The sequence below is a fragment of the Carassius gibelio genome, chromosome A3, assembly GCF_023724105.1.
Source record: "Carassius gibelio isolate Cgi1373 ecotype wild population from Czech Republic chromosome A3, carGib1.2-hapl.c, whole genome shotgun sequence".
Taxonomy (NCBI): Eukaryota; Metazoa; Chordata; class Actinopteri; order Cypriniformes; family Cyprinidae; genus Carassius; species Carassius gibelio.
Genome location: NC_068373.1, coordinates 31,243,043 through 31,257,104, shown reverse-complemented (window position 1 = coordinate 31,257,104; position 14,062 = coordinate 31,243,043). Strand labels below are relative to the sequence as shown.

At 39.8% G+C, this 14,062-nt stretch overlaps 1 protein-coding gene across 1 annotated transcript in view; it reads left to right on the top strand.

The window, feature by feature from the left end:
- Positions 1–14,062, top strand: part of LOC127943297 (uncharacterized) — a 137,995-nt gene that overhangs the window by 79,993 nt on the left and 43,940 nt on the right. The window contains exon 4 of the mRNA XM_052539642.1: positions 8,279–8,710. Coding sequence (XP_052395602.1) covers positions 8,279–8,710 — 432 coding nt within the window. The remainder of the gene's footprint in view (positions 1–8,278; positions 8,711–14,062) is intronic.

Here is a 14,062-nt window from a genome sequence, read left to right as displayed (position 1 = left end):
TCTTGCGGAAGAACATCGTAGCCGGAACTACTTCTCTCTGTTTATGTCTATGAAGAATCACAAAGGTACTGGGTTACTCCGCCGTGGTATCCCCGAAGCAATCTAAAATAGTCCGAATATAAACACTTATTATAGGTGCACCCTAGTGATTCAGGACAGGCTAAAAACACGGTTTGGAAAATGGATTCATGGTGTACTCGCTTATTATATACATTTTGTAAATTTTGAACACATAAAAAAGTTACGGACCGCAGCTCTGATTGGTTGTTTTCTTACCGGGAGCGTAACTGCAAATGACAATAGGAGCACTGGGAGGAGCCAGAGGAGCTTGATTTTTTTCAGATTATCTGTCTCATATTCTACTGTCAGGACATAATGACAGGTTTAACAAATATGTAAAAAATACATTTTTACAAAAGTTACCTACTGCAGCTTTAAAGACACCAACAGCAGATTTAGTAAATTAGGCGCGGTCACTTTAAGAGACAATGCATCCATTATAATAATACACATACGATTTCTTTCTCAACTCTTTATTTTCACTTAAGACATAACCACAGACTTTCGAACACACTTTCCAAGACAGGTATTTTGACATTTGGTATGTATTTATTGTCGGTACAAAAGCAAGCAGACTTTGAGACACGTCTCTGCGTGTGCCCTGAACACCAGAACACCGCAGTGCTGAACTGAGCTCTTTCGCTTTTTTTTTTTTGCTTTTTTCTGTTTGTTTAAACTGCGATTTGTATTTGTTCGTTCAGGTGCAGGAGGATGCGAATGTCCTTAACAAAAGCTCGGTTCAGTGTTGCTGTCCGTGAGACGCGGCTCTCTCGTGCGCACCGAACACAGCTCGCGAGTCACCAGCTATTCATTGGAGCTTTCCCGCATCTTGGGTTTGAATGCTTTAAACTCTTTTGAATGTTTAAATTGGCCAGCCAACTTGACGTGGTGAATGCTCGGAGCACGTTATAAAACGTATTCTTAAAATACATATTTCTGTTTTAATAAATGTTCATATTAAATCATAGCCTAACACATAAGTAGGTACAAAAATAATCAGTGATACATTTGCGACCCCATAAAAATTAGGGTCGCAATGGCATTTCAAAAGGTTGCATATGCAACCATTTTGGTCGCAGTGTAGTTCCTTGAGTGCCCTATAATGGAGTTTATGGGGACTCCAGCTAATGATCGTGACAGCATGAGTGTTAATAACCCATTTTTTAAAATGTGCCCTATGACACTGATCTTTTCAGAGTGTTGCGGTAATGAGATTTTTAAGGACACATTCAGTCACTTCGGACATTTAGACACGAGCACGCTTAGCTCCTATCCTGAGCTAGCAAGAGACGGCGACCAGACGCTAGGCCGACACCCGGACAACAACAGGCCCAGACGGAGACGCGGTAGGCGGGGAGGGGCCGAACGACGACTGCGGCGTTTGGTTAGCAGTGGAAGGTTAGCCCTCCCAGTCATACTCTTTGCTAACGTCCAGTCTCTGCTAAACAAGATGGATGAGCTTCGGGTTCGGATCTCCACTCAAAGGGACATACAGGACTGCTCCATGCTGTGCTTCTGTGAAACATGGCTGGGGAAAAGGACACCCGACGAGGCGATAACACCAGATGGCTATACGGCCTTCAGGGAGGACCGGAGCGCAGTGGATAGCGGCAAGACTCGTGGCGGAGGAACTACCGTCCTCGTCAAACAGACTTGGTGTACCGACTGTAAGCTTATTTCTAAATCTTGCTCTGAGAATGTGGAGTTTTTAACTTTGAAGCTACGGCCGTTTTACTTACCCAGAGAACTGCAATGCATTATTGTGACTGTTGTGTACATTCCCCCCTCCGCCAAAGAAGAGGCTGCACTCAGGGAGCTACATGACATGATCAACGAGCATGAAAACAAATATCCTGATGCTGCTTTTATTATTCTGGGAGATTTTAATCATTGTAATCTTAAGAAAAACATGCCAAAACTGTATCAGTTTGTGACTTTTCCAACTAGAGAAAATAAGATACTGGACCACTGTTACAGCAATATCAGAAATGCTTTTATAGCTGAACCAAAACCTCATTTCGGCAAGTCTGACCATCTGGCAATCCGGCTTAAGCCCACCTACATCAAGAGGCTTAAGGCACAGCCAGTCACAATAAAAACTGTTAACACCTGGACTGACAGTGCACAGGCTAGCCTGCAGGGTTGTTTAGAGGCCACAGACTGGAACATCTTTAAGGAGGCTACAGATGACATCCATGAATACACAGAGGCTGTGAGTGACTACATCAGCTGGTGCACATCTACATGTGCACCTCCCAGAACTGTGCGTGTGTTTCCAAACCAGAAACCTTGGTTTAATGGAAATATAAAACAAAAGATCAGGAAAAGGCAGGAAGCTTTTAAGTCAGGAGACCAAAGGGAGTACAAGAAAGCCCGGTATGAGCTACGGAAGTCCATCAGAGCTGCAAAGAGGGCGTATTCTCAAAAACTTGAAAGATTTTACCTAAGTAACAACACGCGCAGTATGTGGCAGGGAATCCAAGCAGTCACAAACTACAAGGAAATAGTACCTGCCACAGATCCCCTGGATGTCACCCTCCCAGACAGCCTTAATACCTTCTACACCAGGTTTGACAGAATGAACAAAGACACTCCTTTAAAAGCCCCCTGCAACCCCACGGACACTGTCTTTCAGGTGACACCCACACAGGTCCTGAAAGCTCTGACGCAGGTGAACCCCCACAAGGCTGTGGGACCAGACGGCGTCCCTCCCAGAGTCCTGAAGGCCTGCGCAGAACAACTCACTGGTGTGTATGTAGACATTTTTAACTTGTCTCTAAACCAAGCAGTAGTCCCCCGTATTTTTAAATCCTCCACCATTGTACCAGTTCCAAAAAAGCTAAATCCAGCCACCCTGAACGACTTCAGGCCAGTGGCACTCACGCCAGTCGCCATGAAGTGTTTGGAAAAACTGGTTCACACACATATTAATCACATGGTCCCGGACACGATCGACCCCCTCCAGTTCACCTACCGTCCCAACCGTTCAGTGGACGACGCAGTGGCCTTTGCTCTACACCATATCCTGCAACACCTGGACAACAGAGGAACATATGTCAGAACGTTGTTCCTGGATTACAGTTCGGCTTTTAACACCATCCGCCCGGGCAGGCTGACTGAGAAGCTGACAGACCTCGGCGTCCCGACTCCCACCTGTAACTGGATCCTGGATTTCCTGACTGAAAGACCACAGGTGGTGAGGATGGGAAGGAAGGTGTCTGCAGAGCTCATCATCAGCACAGGATCGCCACAAGGCTGCTGTCTCAGTCCTAAACTATTCACCCTGTATACACACGACTGTATCTCCACCCAGGACAATACCATCATCATTAAGTATGCGGATGATACCACCATTTTGGGCCTCATCAAGGGGGGGGACGAGTCGGGCTACAGGAGTTTGGTGAACGACATTCTCACATATGGTGAGGTGAACGATCTGTGCCTTAACACAGACAAGACAAGAGAAGTAATCATGGATTTCAGGAAAAACCCACCCCCCTGCAGCCCCTCATCATCAAGGGGACTGAGGTGGAGAGGGCCGACAGTTACAGATTCCTGGGACTGCAAGTAACATCAGATCTGAACTGGACTTTGAACACTGCTGCCACAGTGAAAAAAGCTCAGCAGAGACTGTATTTCATCAGGCTGCTTAGAAAAGCTGGTCTGCACTGTCGTCCTCTCACCCAGGTCTACAAAGGACTGATAGAGAGCATCCTCACCACAGGCATCACTGTATGGTATGGAAACACCACACAGACAGAGAGGAAGGCTCTGCAAAGAGTCATAAAGACTGCAGAGAGGATTATCAGAACAGAACTCCCCTCCATGGACACAATTTACACACAGCGTTGTCAGAAAAGAGCAGAGAGAATTATCAGAGACACACTACATCCAGCTCACTCCCTGCTCATTCACAAAAACTGTACATACAATCTCAGGCACAGACGAGCGGACAGCATTATCACAAACAGATCACGTTTTTATAAGAGCTTTTTCCCAGCCACAGTGAGACTCTTGGCCAAAACAAAATGAACTACTGTCTATAGGGTCTGTGTAATATGCCTGTGTATTTGATTTATTTATTTATAACGTAACTTTTGCATTATAATATTATTGTTATCTCTGGGGCCTGTGTAATATACCGGTGTATTTTTATTTAGTTATTTATAACGTAACTTATTATTGTTATCTCTGGGGCCTGTGCAAGATGCAATATACTAGTGCAATTCAGAATGAAAATCTACATTTTTATGGGTTTAGTGCAATTTACAATGTATATGTGTTATAGATACTGTAGATTTATGTTTTCCTTGTGTGTCTTTTTAAACTTGACTTGACTCTCTGAGCAACAACCGCACAAGAGTTCCTATGTGTGCAAGCACAAATGGCAAATAAAGTTCTTGAATCTTGAATCTTGAATCTCTGAGCTGAGGTGAGAACATCTCTGGCATCTTACAGTTATTGTGAAATATGATTTCTGTATAAGCTGGGACATGTTTTCTGGTCTTAATGAGTGTGTTTAGGGGCTCTGTTTGTTTCAGTGTTAGATACAGAGTGATGTATCCTGATCATTCACTACATCTGATCTCTTTTTTGTGTCACTGGCTAAATCTAAGAGCAGTTTTTGTACAGTGTGAGAAACAGCTGGTCGTGAGAGTAAATACTCATCATATCTGAAGATGTTTGAGAAAAATTATGTATTTATAGGGCTGCTTAGTGCATGTGCTAAATGATGAAGCTGACAATAACAGCTAACTGTTAATAGTAGTCAGGGCTTAATTTGTGCCGGATCCGGCACCTATGAAATCAGATCTGGCACCTTATCTGGGTGGATACCCCTCCTCACACATCAATGAAAAATATTAGCTGACATGTAGAGTGCATATATTTAATTAAAAAGCACATAATGATAATGTCAATAACGTTATCCCCTTTAAAACGTAAGATGATGATAAATAATAAAAAAAGGTGCAAGAAATATCCATGTCAGGATTTGGAGATTTGATTTCTACGGTAATAAACTTCTGTGATTGAAGGATTGATTAGATAGAACATGTTGCTAGCATGTTTCTAGCATGATAAGCATGTTGCTACCATAATTAACATCGCTAGCATGTTTCTAGCTTGAAAAACATGCTGTTAGCATTTTTTCTAGCATGATTAGCAAGTTACTAGCATGTTGCTAGCATGTTTCTAACATGATTAGAATGTTGCTAGCATGACTCGCATGTTGTTAGCATGTTTCTAGCATGACTAGCATGCGACTAACATGTTACTAGCATGTTTCTAGAATGATAAACATGATGTTAGCATGTTGTTAGCATGTTTCTAGCATGATTAGCATCATATTAGCATGTTGCTAACATGTTTCTAGCATGAGTAGCAAGTTATTAGCATTCTGTTAACATGACTAGAATGTTGTTAGTATGTTTCTAACATGATTAGCATGTCGTTAGCATGTTTCTAGCATGACTAGCATGTTGTTACCATTTTTCTAACATGACTAGCATGCGACTAGCATGTTTCTATCATAATTAGCATGTTGCTAGCATTTTTCTAGCATGATTAGCATGTTGCTAGCATAATTAACACGTCACTAGCATGTTTCTAGCATGAAAAGCATGTTGTTAACATGTCACTAGCATGGTTCTATTATGATTAACATACTGTTGTTAACATTTTGCTAACATATTTCTAGCATGATTAGCAAGTTACTAGCATGATGTTAACATCACTAGCATTTTGCTATCATGTTTCTAGCATGACTAGCATGCGACTAGCATGTTTCTAGCATGATTACCATTTTGCTAGCATATTTCTATCATGACTACCATGCTGGTAGCATGTTGGTAGCATGTTTCTAGCATGATTGGCAAGTTACTAACATGTTAACATGATTAGCATGTTGCTAGTATATTTCTAGCCTAATTAACATGCAACTAGCATGTTGCTTGCATGATTAGCATGTTTCTAGCATGATTAACATGCCGCTAGCATGTTTCTAGCATGATTAACATGTTGTTAACATAATTAGCATGTTGCTAGCATGTTTCTAGCATTACTAGCATGTTGTTAGAATATTTCTAGCAAGATAAGCATGTTGCTAGCATGTTTCTAGCATTACTAGCATGTGACTTGCATGTTACTAGCGTGTTTCTAGCATGATTAACATTTTGCTAGAATGTTACTAGCATGATGTTAACATGACTAGCATGTTGCTAGTATATTTCTAGCCTGATTAACATGTGAATAACATGTTGCTTGCATTATTAACATGTTTCTAGCATGATTAACATGTCGCTAGCATGTTGCTTGCATGATTAGCATGTTGCTAGCATGTTTCTAGCCTGATCAGCATGTCGTTAGTATGTTTCTAGCATTATTAACATGTTGCTAGCATGTTGATAACATGATTAGCATGTTGTTATAATGTTTCTAGCATGATTAACATGTTTTGCTAGCATGTCGTTAGTATGTTCCTAGCATTATTAGCATGTTGCTAGCATGTTGATAACATGATTAGCATGTTGTTATAATGTTTCTAGCATGATTAACATGTTTTGCTAGCATGTCGTTAGTATGTTCCTAGCATTATTAGCATGTTGCTAGCATGTTGATAACATGATTAGCATGTTTCTAGCATGATGAACATGTTGATAGCATGTTTCTAGCATGGTTAGCATGTTGTAAGCATGGTGTTAGCATGTTGCTAACATGTTTCTAACATGATTTGCATGCTGCTAGCATGTTGCTAGCATGATTAGGATGTTGCTAGCATGTGTCTAGCATGATTAGCATGCAACTAGCATTTTGTTTGCATTATTAGTATGTTTCTATCATGTTTCTAGCATGATTAGCGTGTCACTAGCATGTTTCTAGCATTCGACTAGCATGTTTCTAACATTATTAGCATTTTTCTAAGAAAGATAGATAGAAACATACAGATAGAAAAAAGTCAGATAGATAGACCAATAGAAAGAAAGAATGAAAGCAAGAAAATATTTGAAGATAGATAGATAGACAGACAGACAGACATACATAGAATGGTAGTTTAATTGAGTCTAGGGCTTCAGGGAGTTTAGATTTGAATTTTTGGCTTGTGCACTAATGCCCCACTGTAGTCTTGGCTCAATTTGAGCACTCTGCGATGTAAGTCTATAGGGTTTTTATTATTTTTAATATTAATTTTTAAGAAAACTGAAAGTCAAATCAGTCTGAAAGTCTGACCAGAGTTTGGAGTTTGTAGAGTGAAAGCTCTAGGAGGAGTTAGAGTTGCACAATTTTGGGTCAGAAGAATAAGAAGAACTAGAAAAAAAGTTTGTTGAGAAAGTTAGAAGTTTAAAGAAGTTAGAAGTTTAAAGTAGTTCAAAGTTAGATTGATATTAGTTGAAAGAAAGGTATATTAGTTAGAAAGAATGATAGATTCGTTTGAAAGAATGATAGATTAGTTTGAAAGAAAGTGATAGATTGGTTCAAAATAAAGAATGATAAATTAGTTTGAAAGAATGATAGAGTGAATACTCATGATCTCTCTCTCTCTCTCTCTCTCTCTCTCTCTCTCTCTCGAAAATGAATACTTGATGAACTCCACTGTTCTGGAGAATGAACTATTGAAGTGCATATCTTTAAACTGCAAGCTTGTTTTCAGAAAGCCAGTGCTTTTATCCACAGTGGAGAGAGCGCTTGCACGTGATTTATAAATTGACAAAAACTAGTAAACATTTATCAGATAATTCTGTACTGCGCTCCTGTGAAGCTCTGTTTTCGAGGATTACGTGTCTTTATATCAGTCAAGTGAAAACAGTTGTTTTCCTCTGCGGCCAGATTCAACCTAGTTGTAGCCTTTAGATTATACTCTATTCATTATTTTTTAGAAACCTTGCACTTTTTCACTCCATTTTAAAAGATGTTCTTGTATTTAAATTAAGTGAGGTCCACTGCTGCGTATCAACACAGAAACAGCTCGATACCGTATTGTGAAATATCTATGGATACATCATCATGTCAAACACAGCTCTACTCGGTACCTCCAAGAAAATGACCATCTTCCTCCTCCTTCATACCCACAGATTTTCACATATGACATCCCATATAGCACTGCATTTCAGCTAAAACATTATACAATTACATCCCTTTTTGTTGAATTATGTACACAAGAATATTAATGGAAACGGTCTCAAATTAATGAAGTGTTTGGTTCTTGATTGTGTATTTTCAGGTTCTGGTTCTTTAATGAAGAAACAAGGATGTCTGCAGTCAGATTCCTGCTGAAGCTCTGTGTTGCTGCAGGAGAAACTGATGAAGAAACAAGATTCTTGACTCTGCTGTCATCTGTGTGCAGCTACAAAACCTTCCCTTTTGATGATAATTATCATGATGCTTATGTTCAGAGTGATTTCCTGCTGGATCTGTGCTCACATGTGAAGAACTATGAGACTCAAACAGGCAGGAGTTTTCTTCCAGCATTACAGTCAGTTTTCCAGTTACGTGATGTCTGGATCATAGATCTCTCAGAGAGAAAGAGCTCAGTCCTCCTGGAAGTGTTGAAGCTCCAGACAGAGAAAAAACCAGTCGAGCTGAGTGGATGTTCAGATGAAGAGATTGATGTGAAGAGTCTCCTTCAGTGTCTGCCACACGTCTCAAAGCTGAGGTGAGAACATCTCTGGCATCTTACAGTTATTGTGAAATATGATTTCTGTATAAGCTGGGACATGTTTTCTGGTCTTAATGAGTGTCTTTAGGGGCTCTGTTTGTTTCAGTGTTAGATACAGAGTGATGTATCCTGATCATTCACTACATCTGATCTCTTTTTGTGTCACCGGCCAAATCTAAGAGCAGTTTTTGTTCAGGGTGAGAAACAGCTGGCTGTGAGAGTGAGAGCTCCTCTCTCTCTCTCTCTCTCTCACTGTGAGTGAGTGGGCGGAGTTTGCTGTGAGAGCACTGCTGTTGTGAGTGCCTGAGTACGGGTCGAGTGCGTTTGGACTCTGTGAGTATGAGTGAATCTACTGTATTTTCCTCACTATAAGGCACACTTAAAAGCCTTTAATTTTCCCAAAAAACGACAGTGCGCCTTATAATCCGGAGCGCCTTATATATGGATCAAGGCACTCTGTCTAAATGTTGACATTCCCTTTATCACATCTCCATTTAGTGGATGCATAACGCAAACCCAGTCAAACCTTTGACTTCAGTATCTTCTATTCTATGCACCTTATCTTCTATTCGGTGGGCCCTATATATGAAAACAATTCTAAAATAGGCCATTCATTGAAAGAGAAAGAGAAGAGGTGCGTCTTATAATCTGGTGCACCATATAGCGTGGAAAGTATGGTAATTTTCCTTCTTTCTGGCTTTTTTCTGGTCTTTCTTTTGATTATTGTTTTGGTGCGGTCTGGGGGGTTTGTTTCAGTTTTTTTGGGCCACGTGCCACCTTACCGGGAGCACGACGGCCCCACACTCATGGTGTTGTTTGGGTTCATTGACCCAGTGTCATGGAGTAAAAGTGGCGTCCGCGGTTAGTGTAGAGAAATGATTTCTTGCAGTGGGAGAGGTAGTTGGGCATGAAAACATAATGTCTGCCTCAAGGATGATGCCGTTTTTAAGTGATGAGATACTAGCTAAGGCTTTGTCTCGGCATGGAAAACTTGTCTCTCCCATTAAAAATATCCTTATCGGTAGTGGATAGCCTATATTGAAGGATGCAGGGCCGGTTGATGAGGCTCCGGGTGGGTCAGGGACAGGGTGACACGTCTCAGAGGCTAGAAGTGATGTTGTTCCTGTGATTGCTGTAACTGAAGAATCTGCGCTTGAAAGTATAGTTTCTGGTGTTACATTAGATGTATCTAATGTTCAGGCGGGGGGAGCCGTTACTGAGCTGGAGAAGCATTTAAACGATGCTCTCGATGTTGAGCTGCAGCCTACTGTGGAAAGCAGAGGTGACATCATTCCAATGGAAACAGTGCAGGCAGATTTTAAAGTCATTATACAAGTGAGTTGTATAATGACACGGAAGGTGATGGTACATCATATGATTCGAGTGCTTGTCTTTCTCAGAGTGATTTTTCTGGTCATTATGAGGTTGATGATATTAACCCCTTTACGTGCAAACATCGCCGACGGCCCCAGTTTAATATTGTTTCACTTTCACAGCACGTTAAACATCACTGTCTCTCTTGATCTGGACAAACTGTGCATCAATTGAAAGTTTAAAGACTCCAGCTTTGATATTTGACCAATGTTTTGATAAAACGTTGCAGTGACAGATATTTAGTGATTTATGTCAGGAGTGCAAAATAATAAATCCGTATTGTGCCACATTTTGAATTGATATTCACCACTCATTCATATTCAGTCACGTCAGCAGCGGTTTATTTGTGTTCAGACTTTATTTTTATTTGAACAGGGTCAACAAGGATTTATAGACCGAAGATGCATATCTGCGGAGATATATGGATATATTTACTGATGTTTTCTTCAGACAGAATCGTCATTTTTTTTTATTCATATTCCACTGATTTGCGTGATCTGATGATAAACAGCCTCTCCCAGTGATCTGTGTGTGTGCACAGTGCTGTGTGCCCATGCTGTGTGTCAGACAAACTCTGGTTGGTCCTTCACCTTGTCAATCTTTAGAGTGTCATAACCGGACACCGCCCCATCGTGTCACATGCTTCCTGTACACTTCCTGGTAGTTATCTGGCCAAAACAACAGTGATACACCTCTGTACTAGTGTTGTCACGATAACAAAATTATTGTTTCAATATCGATACCTAGTCAAGAATTGCGATTTCGATACTTTTCCTGAAAAGGGAAAATACACTCTCAAATAGCATTGCTGTGCTTTATTTTGAAACCGGGACAACATTCTAATCATATAACACACTAATAAATGAACATATGAACATATTAAACATTTGAACAAAATGTGAAATATCAAAATATAAAAAAAAAAATTAGAGTAATGACATTCAAGGTAAAGAAATAATAAATTTAGCAGCATTATCTCAGTTATCATAAGAAACATAAGAGTAATAAATATATCTTGTCTCTGAACTTTTAATAAAAATATGAACAGCGATTATATTAAACAATGTTTCTGAACTCCGAAGATTAAATGTCAAAAGATAAATGATATCAATTTAAGCAATGGCATTCAAGTTTAAAAAAAAAAAGCTAATAAAATTTAGCAGCAATATCTCAGAAATTATAACTTATTCTGTCAGTTGTGCAACCTTTTCTTTCAGAGGAGAAAACTCAGCCAGTGAGCTTTAATGAGCGTCATCTTTATTGAGCGTCATCTTTTTCTACCAGTCGTGGTCCGGCGGCCACAGTATCACTTGTGCTCGCACATGCAGCCTAGTGATGCGCGGGTTGGGTTTTTTTTTCAACCCGCGGGTCCCGCTTTTAGGAAATTATATGGGGGGCCAGTTCTCCTCTGACCAGACGAAACCAGTAGTTCAATTCCAGGCTGCAGCAAAGTCAGATTGTGCAGAAGAATCATCTGTTTCCTGTGGTCTTGTCCTGGTGGTCCTCTGAGACAAGGTCTTTACAGGGGATCTGTATCTGGGGCTCTAGTTGTCCTGGTCTCCGCTGTCTTTCAGGGCAGTAGAGGTCCTTTCTAGGTGCTGATCCACCATCTGGTCTGGATACGTACTGGATCCGGGCGACTGCAGTGACCCTCTGATCTGGACACAGACTGGATCTGGTGGCTACGGTGACCTCAGAACAAGAGAGAAACAGACAAATATTAGCGTAGATGCCATTCTTCTAATGATGTAGAAAGTACGGTGTTATTAGGCCATGACTGGGGAAGTTGTGGCCTAATGGTTAGAGGGTTGGACTCCCAATCGAAGGGTTGTGAGTTCTAGTCTCGGGCCGGACGGAATTTTGGGTGGGGGTAGTGCATGAACAGCTCTCTCTCCACCTTCAATACCACGACTTAGGTGCCCTTGAGCAAGACATCGACCCCCAACTGCTCCCCGGGCGCCGCAGCATAAATGATGCCGACTGCTCCGGGTGTGTGCTCACAGTGTGTGTGTGTGTGTGTGTTCACTGCTCTGTGTGTGTGCATTTCGGATGGGTTAAATGCAGAGCACAAATTCTGAGTATGGGTCACCATACTTGGCTGAATGTCACTTCACTTTTTTTTTTTTTTTTTTTTTTTTTTTTTTTTATGTGTTTCCGGTTCCAGATTACCTAATTAATGCAGCCTAAAAATCCTTTAACGGATTTGGATATTAAAAACATATTAGTATGTTATGTGTATGCCAGGTTAAAGAGATGGGTCTTTAATCTAGATTTAAACTGCAAGAGTGTGTTAGGTAGGTTATTCCAGAGTTTAGGCCCCAAATAGGAAAAGGATCTGCCGCCCGCAGTTGATTTTGATATTCTAGGTATTATCAAATTGCCTGAGTTTTCAGAACATAGCAGAAGTAGAGGAGTATAATGTAAAAGGAGCTCATTCAAATACTGAGGTGCTAAACCATTCAGGGCTTTATAAGTAATAAGCAATATTTTAAAATCTATACGATGTTTGATAGGGAGCCAGTGCAGTGTGGACAGGACCGGGCTAATATGGTCATACTTCCTGGTTCTAGTAAGAACTCTTGCTGCTGCATTTTGGACTAGCTGTAGTTTGTTTACCAAGCATGCAGAACAACCACCCAATAAAGCATTACAATAGTCTAACCTTGACTATAACTGAATATGGGCATGTCAATCTGTTCAGGTTCAGAGTCTCATCTAACATGTGAAGTTTGGGGCAGATTGGACATTGTATGTCTGAGTTACAGCAACTTCATTTTTCATGGCGAATCATCAAAATTCGCCAGGCCGGCACGGACACGCCCTTCAATGAAAACTCAAGATCTTTGCATTTTAACATCACAAAGGCCTTTAGATTAGGTATACCAAATTTGGTGTTGATCTGAATGAATCTCTAGGAGGAGTTTGTTAAAATACAACTTGTGGAAATGAAAAAAATTACAGAAAATTTGCTCATAATATTAAAAATAACTGACTTCCTGTTGGGTTTAGAATTTTGCTCCAAGAGTCTTTTTTGTAGGTATTGGTGTGTTACATGTGTGTGCCAATTTTCGTGCATGTACCTGAAACATAGCTGGAAGGCTGTTGATTTTTTTAGTATAGGTGACGCTGTCGAGCCATTTTGATACACCCTCTTCAAAACTGAATGCCCTATTCAGATTATAATGTTTCATTGAAGCGCGCGGCTTGAATACGCCCACATAACAGAAGACAAAGCAGAGAGACTCTTCTTCAAGATTTTTTATTTTACTGTTTGCTTCGCGATGAGAGGAATAAGACATAATTCACCCCAAAAAGATGTGATGTGGTTGAGGATTTGAGATTTGGATTTCCTCAGAAAAAAAGAATGAAGCAGTTTATTCAGCAGAGATCATAAACATGAGGAAGTCTCTTTTTATTTATTTATATACTTGTACTAGTTTTCACATAACGTGTAAACATTTTACTAGTTAGGCTTTTTCCAAATACTTTTTCCAAACTATAATTCCTAACTAAATGTATAATCAAGTGAAATATTATGAAGTTTCAATAACAATATACAATAAAATACCATTCAGAAGCTTGATGTAAATAATATAAATGTAACAAATAAATGTAACTGTAACAAATGTAACAAACAATGCTGTTCTTCCAAATTATCCCCCTTAAAAAATAATTATAATGTAATTATAACCATAAATGTTATTTTTTATTTATTTATTTATTTAACAAAAAAATTGTGTGTAGAAAATAAGATTGTTAAAAGGATTTCTGAAGAATTGTGTGAATGGAGTAATGATGCAAAAAAAAATAATTAAAAAAATCAGTTTGAAAGTCAGCTGTGATTGTTCCTAATAAACTGTTTAAATGCACTCCCAAGTGGATATTAAATTATGATGTGGGATAATTAAATATATTCTAAAAAATCTACAAACAAAAAAAATTAACTAAAAAATTATATAGATTTATTTTGTCCTC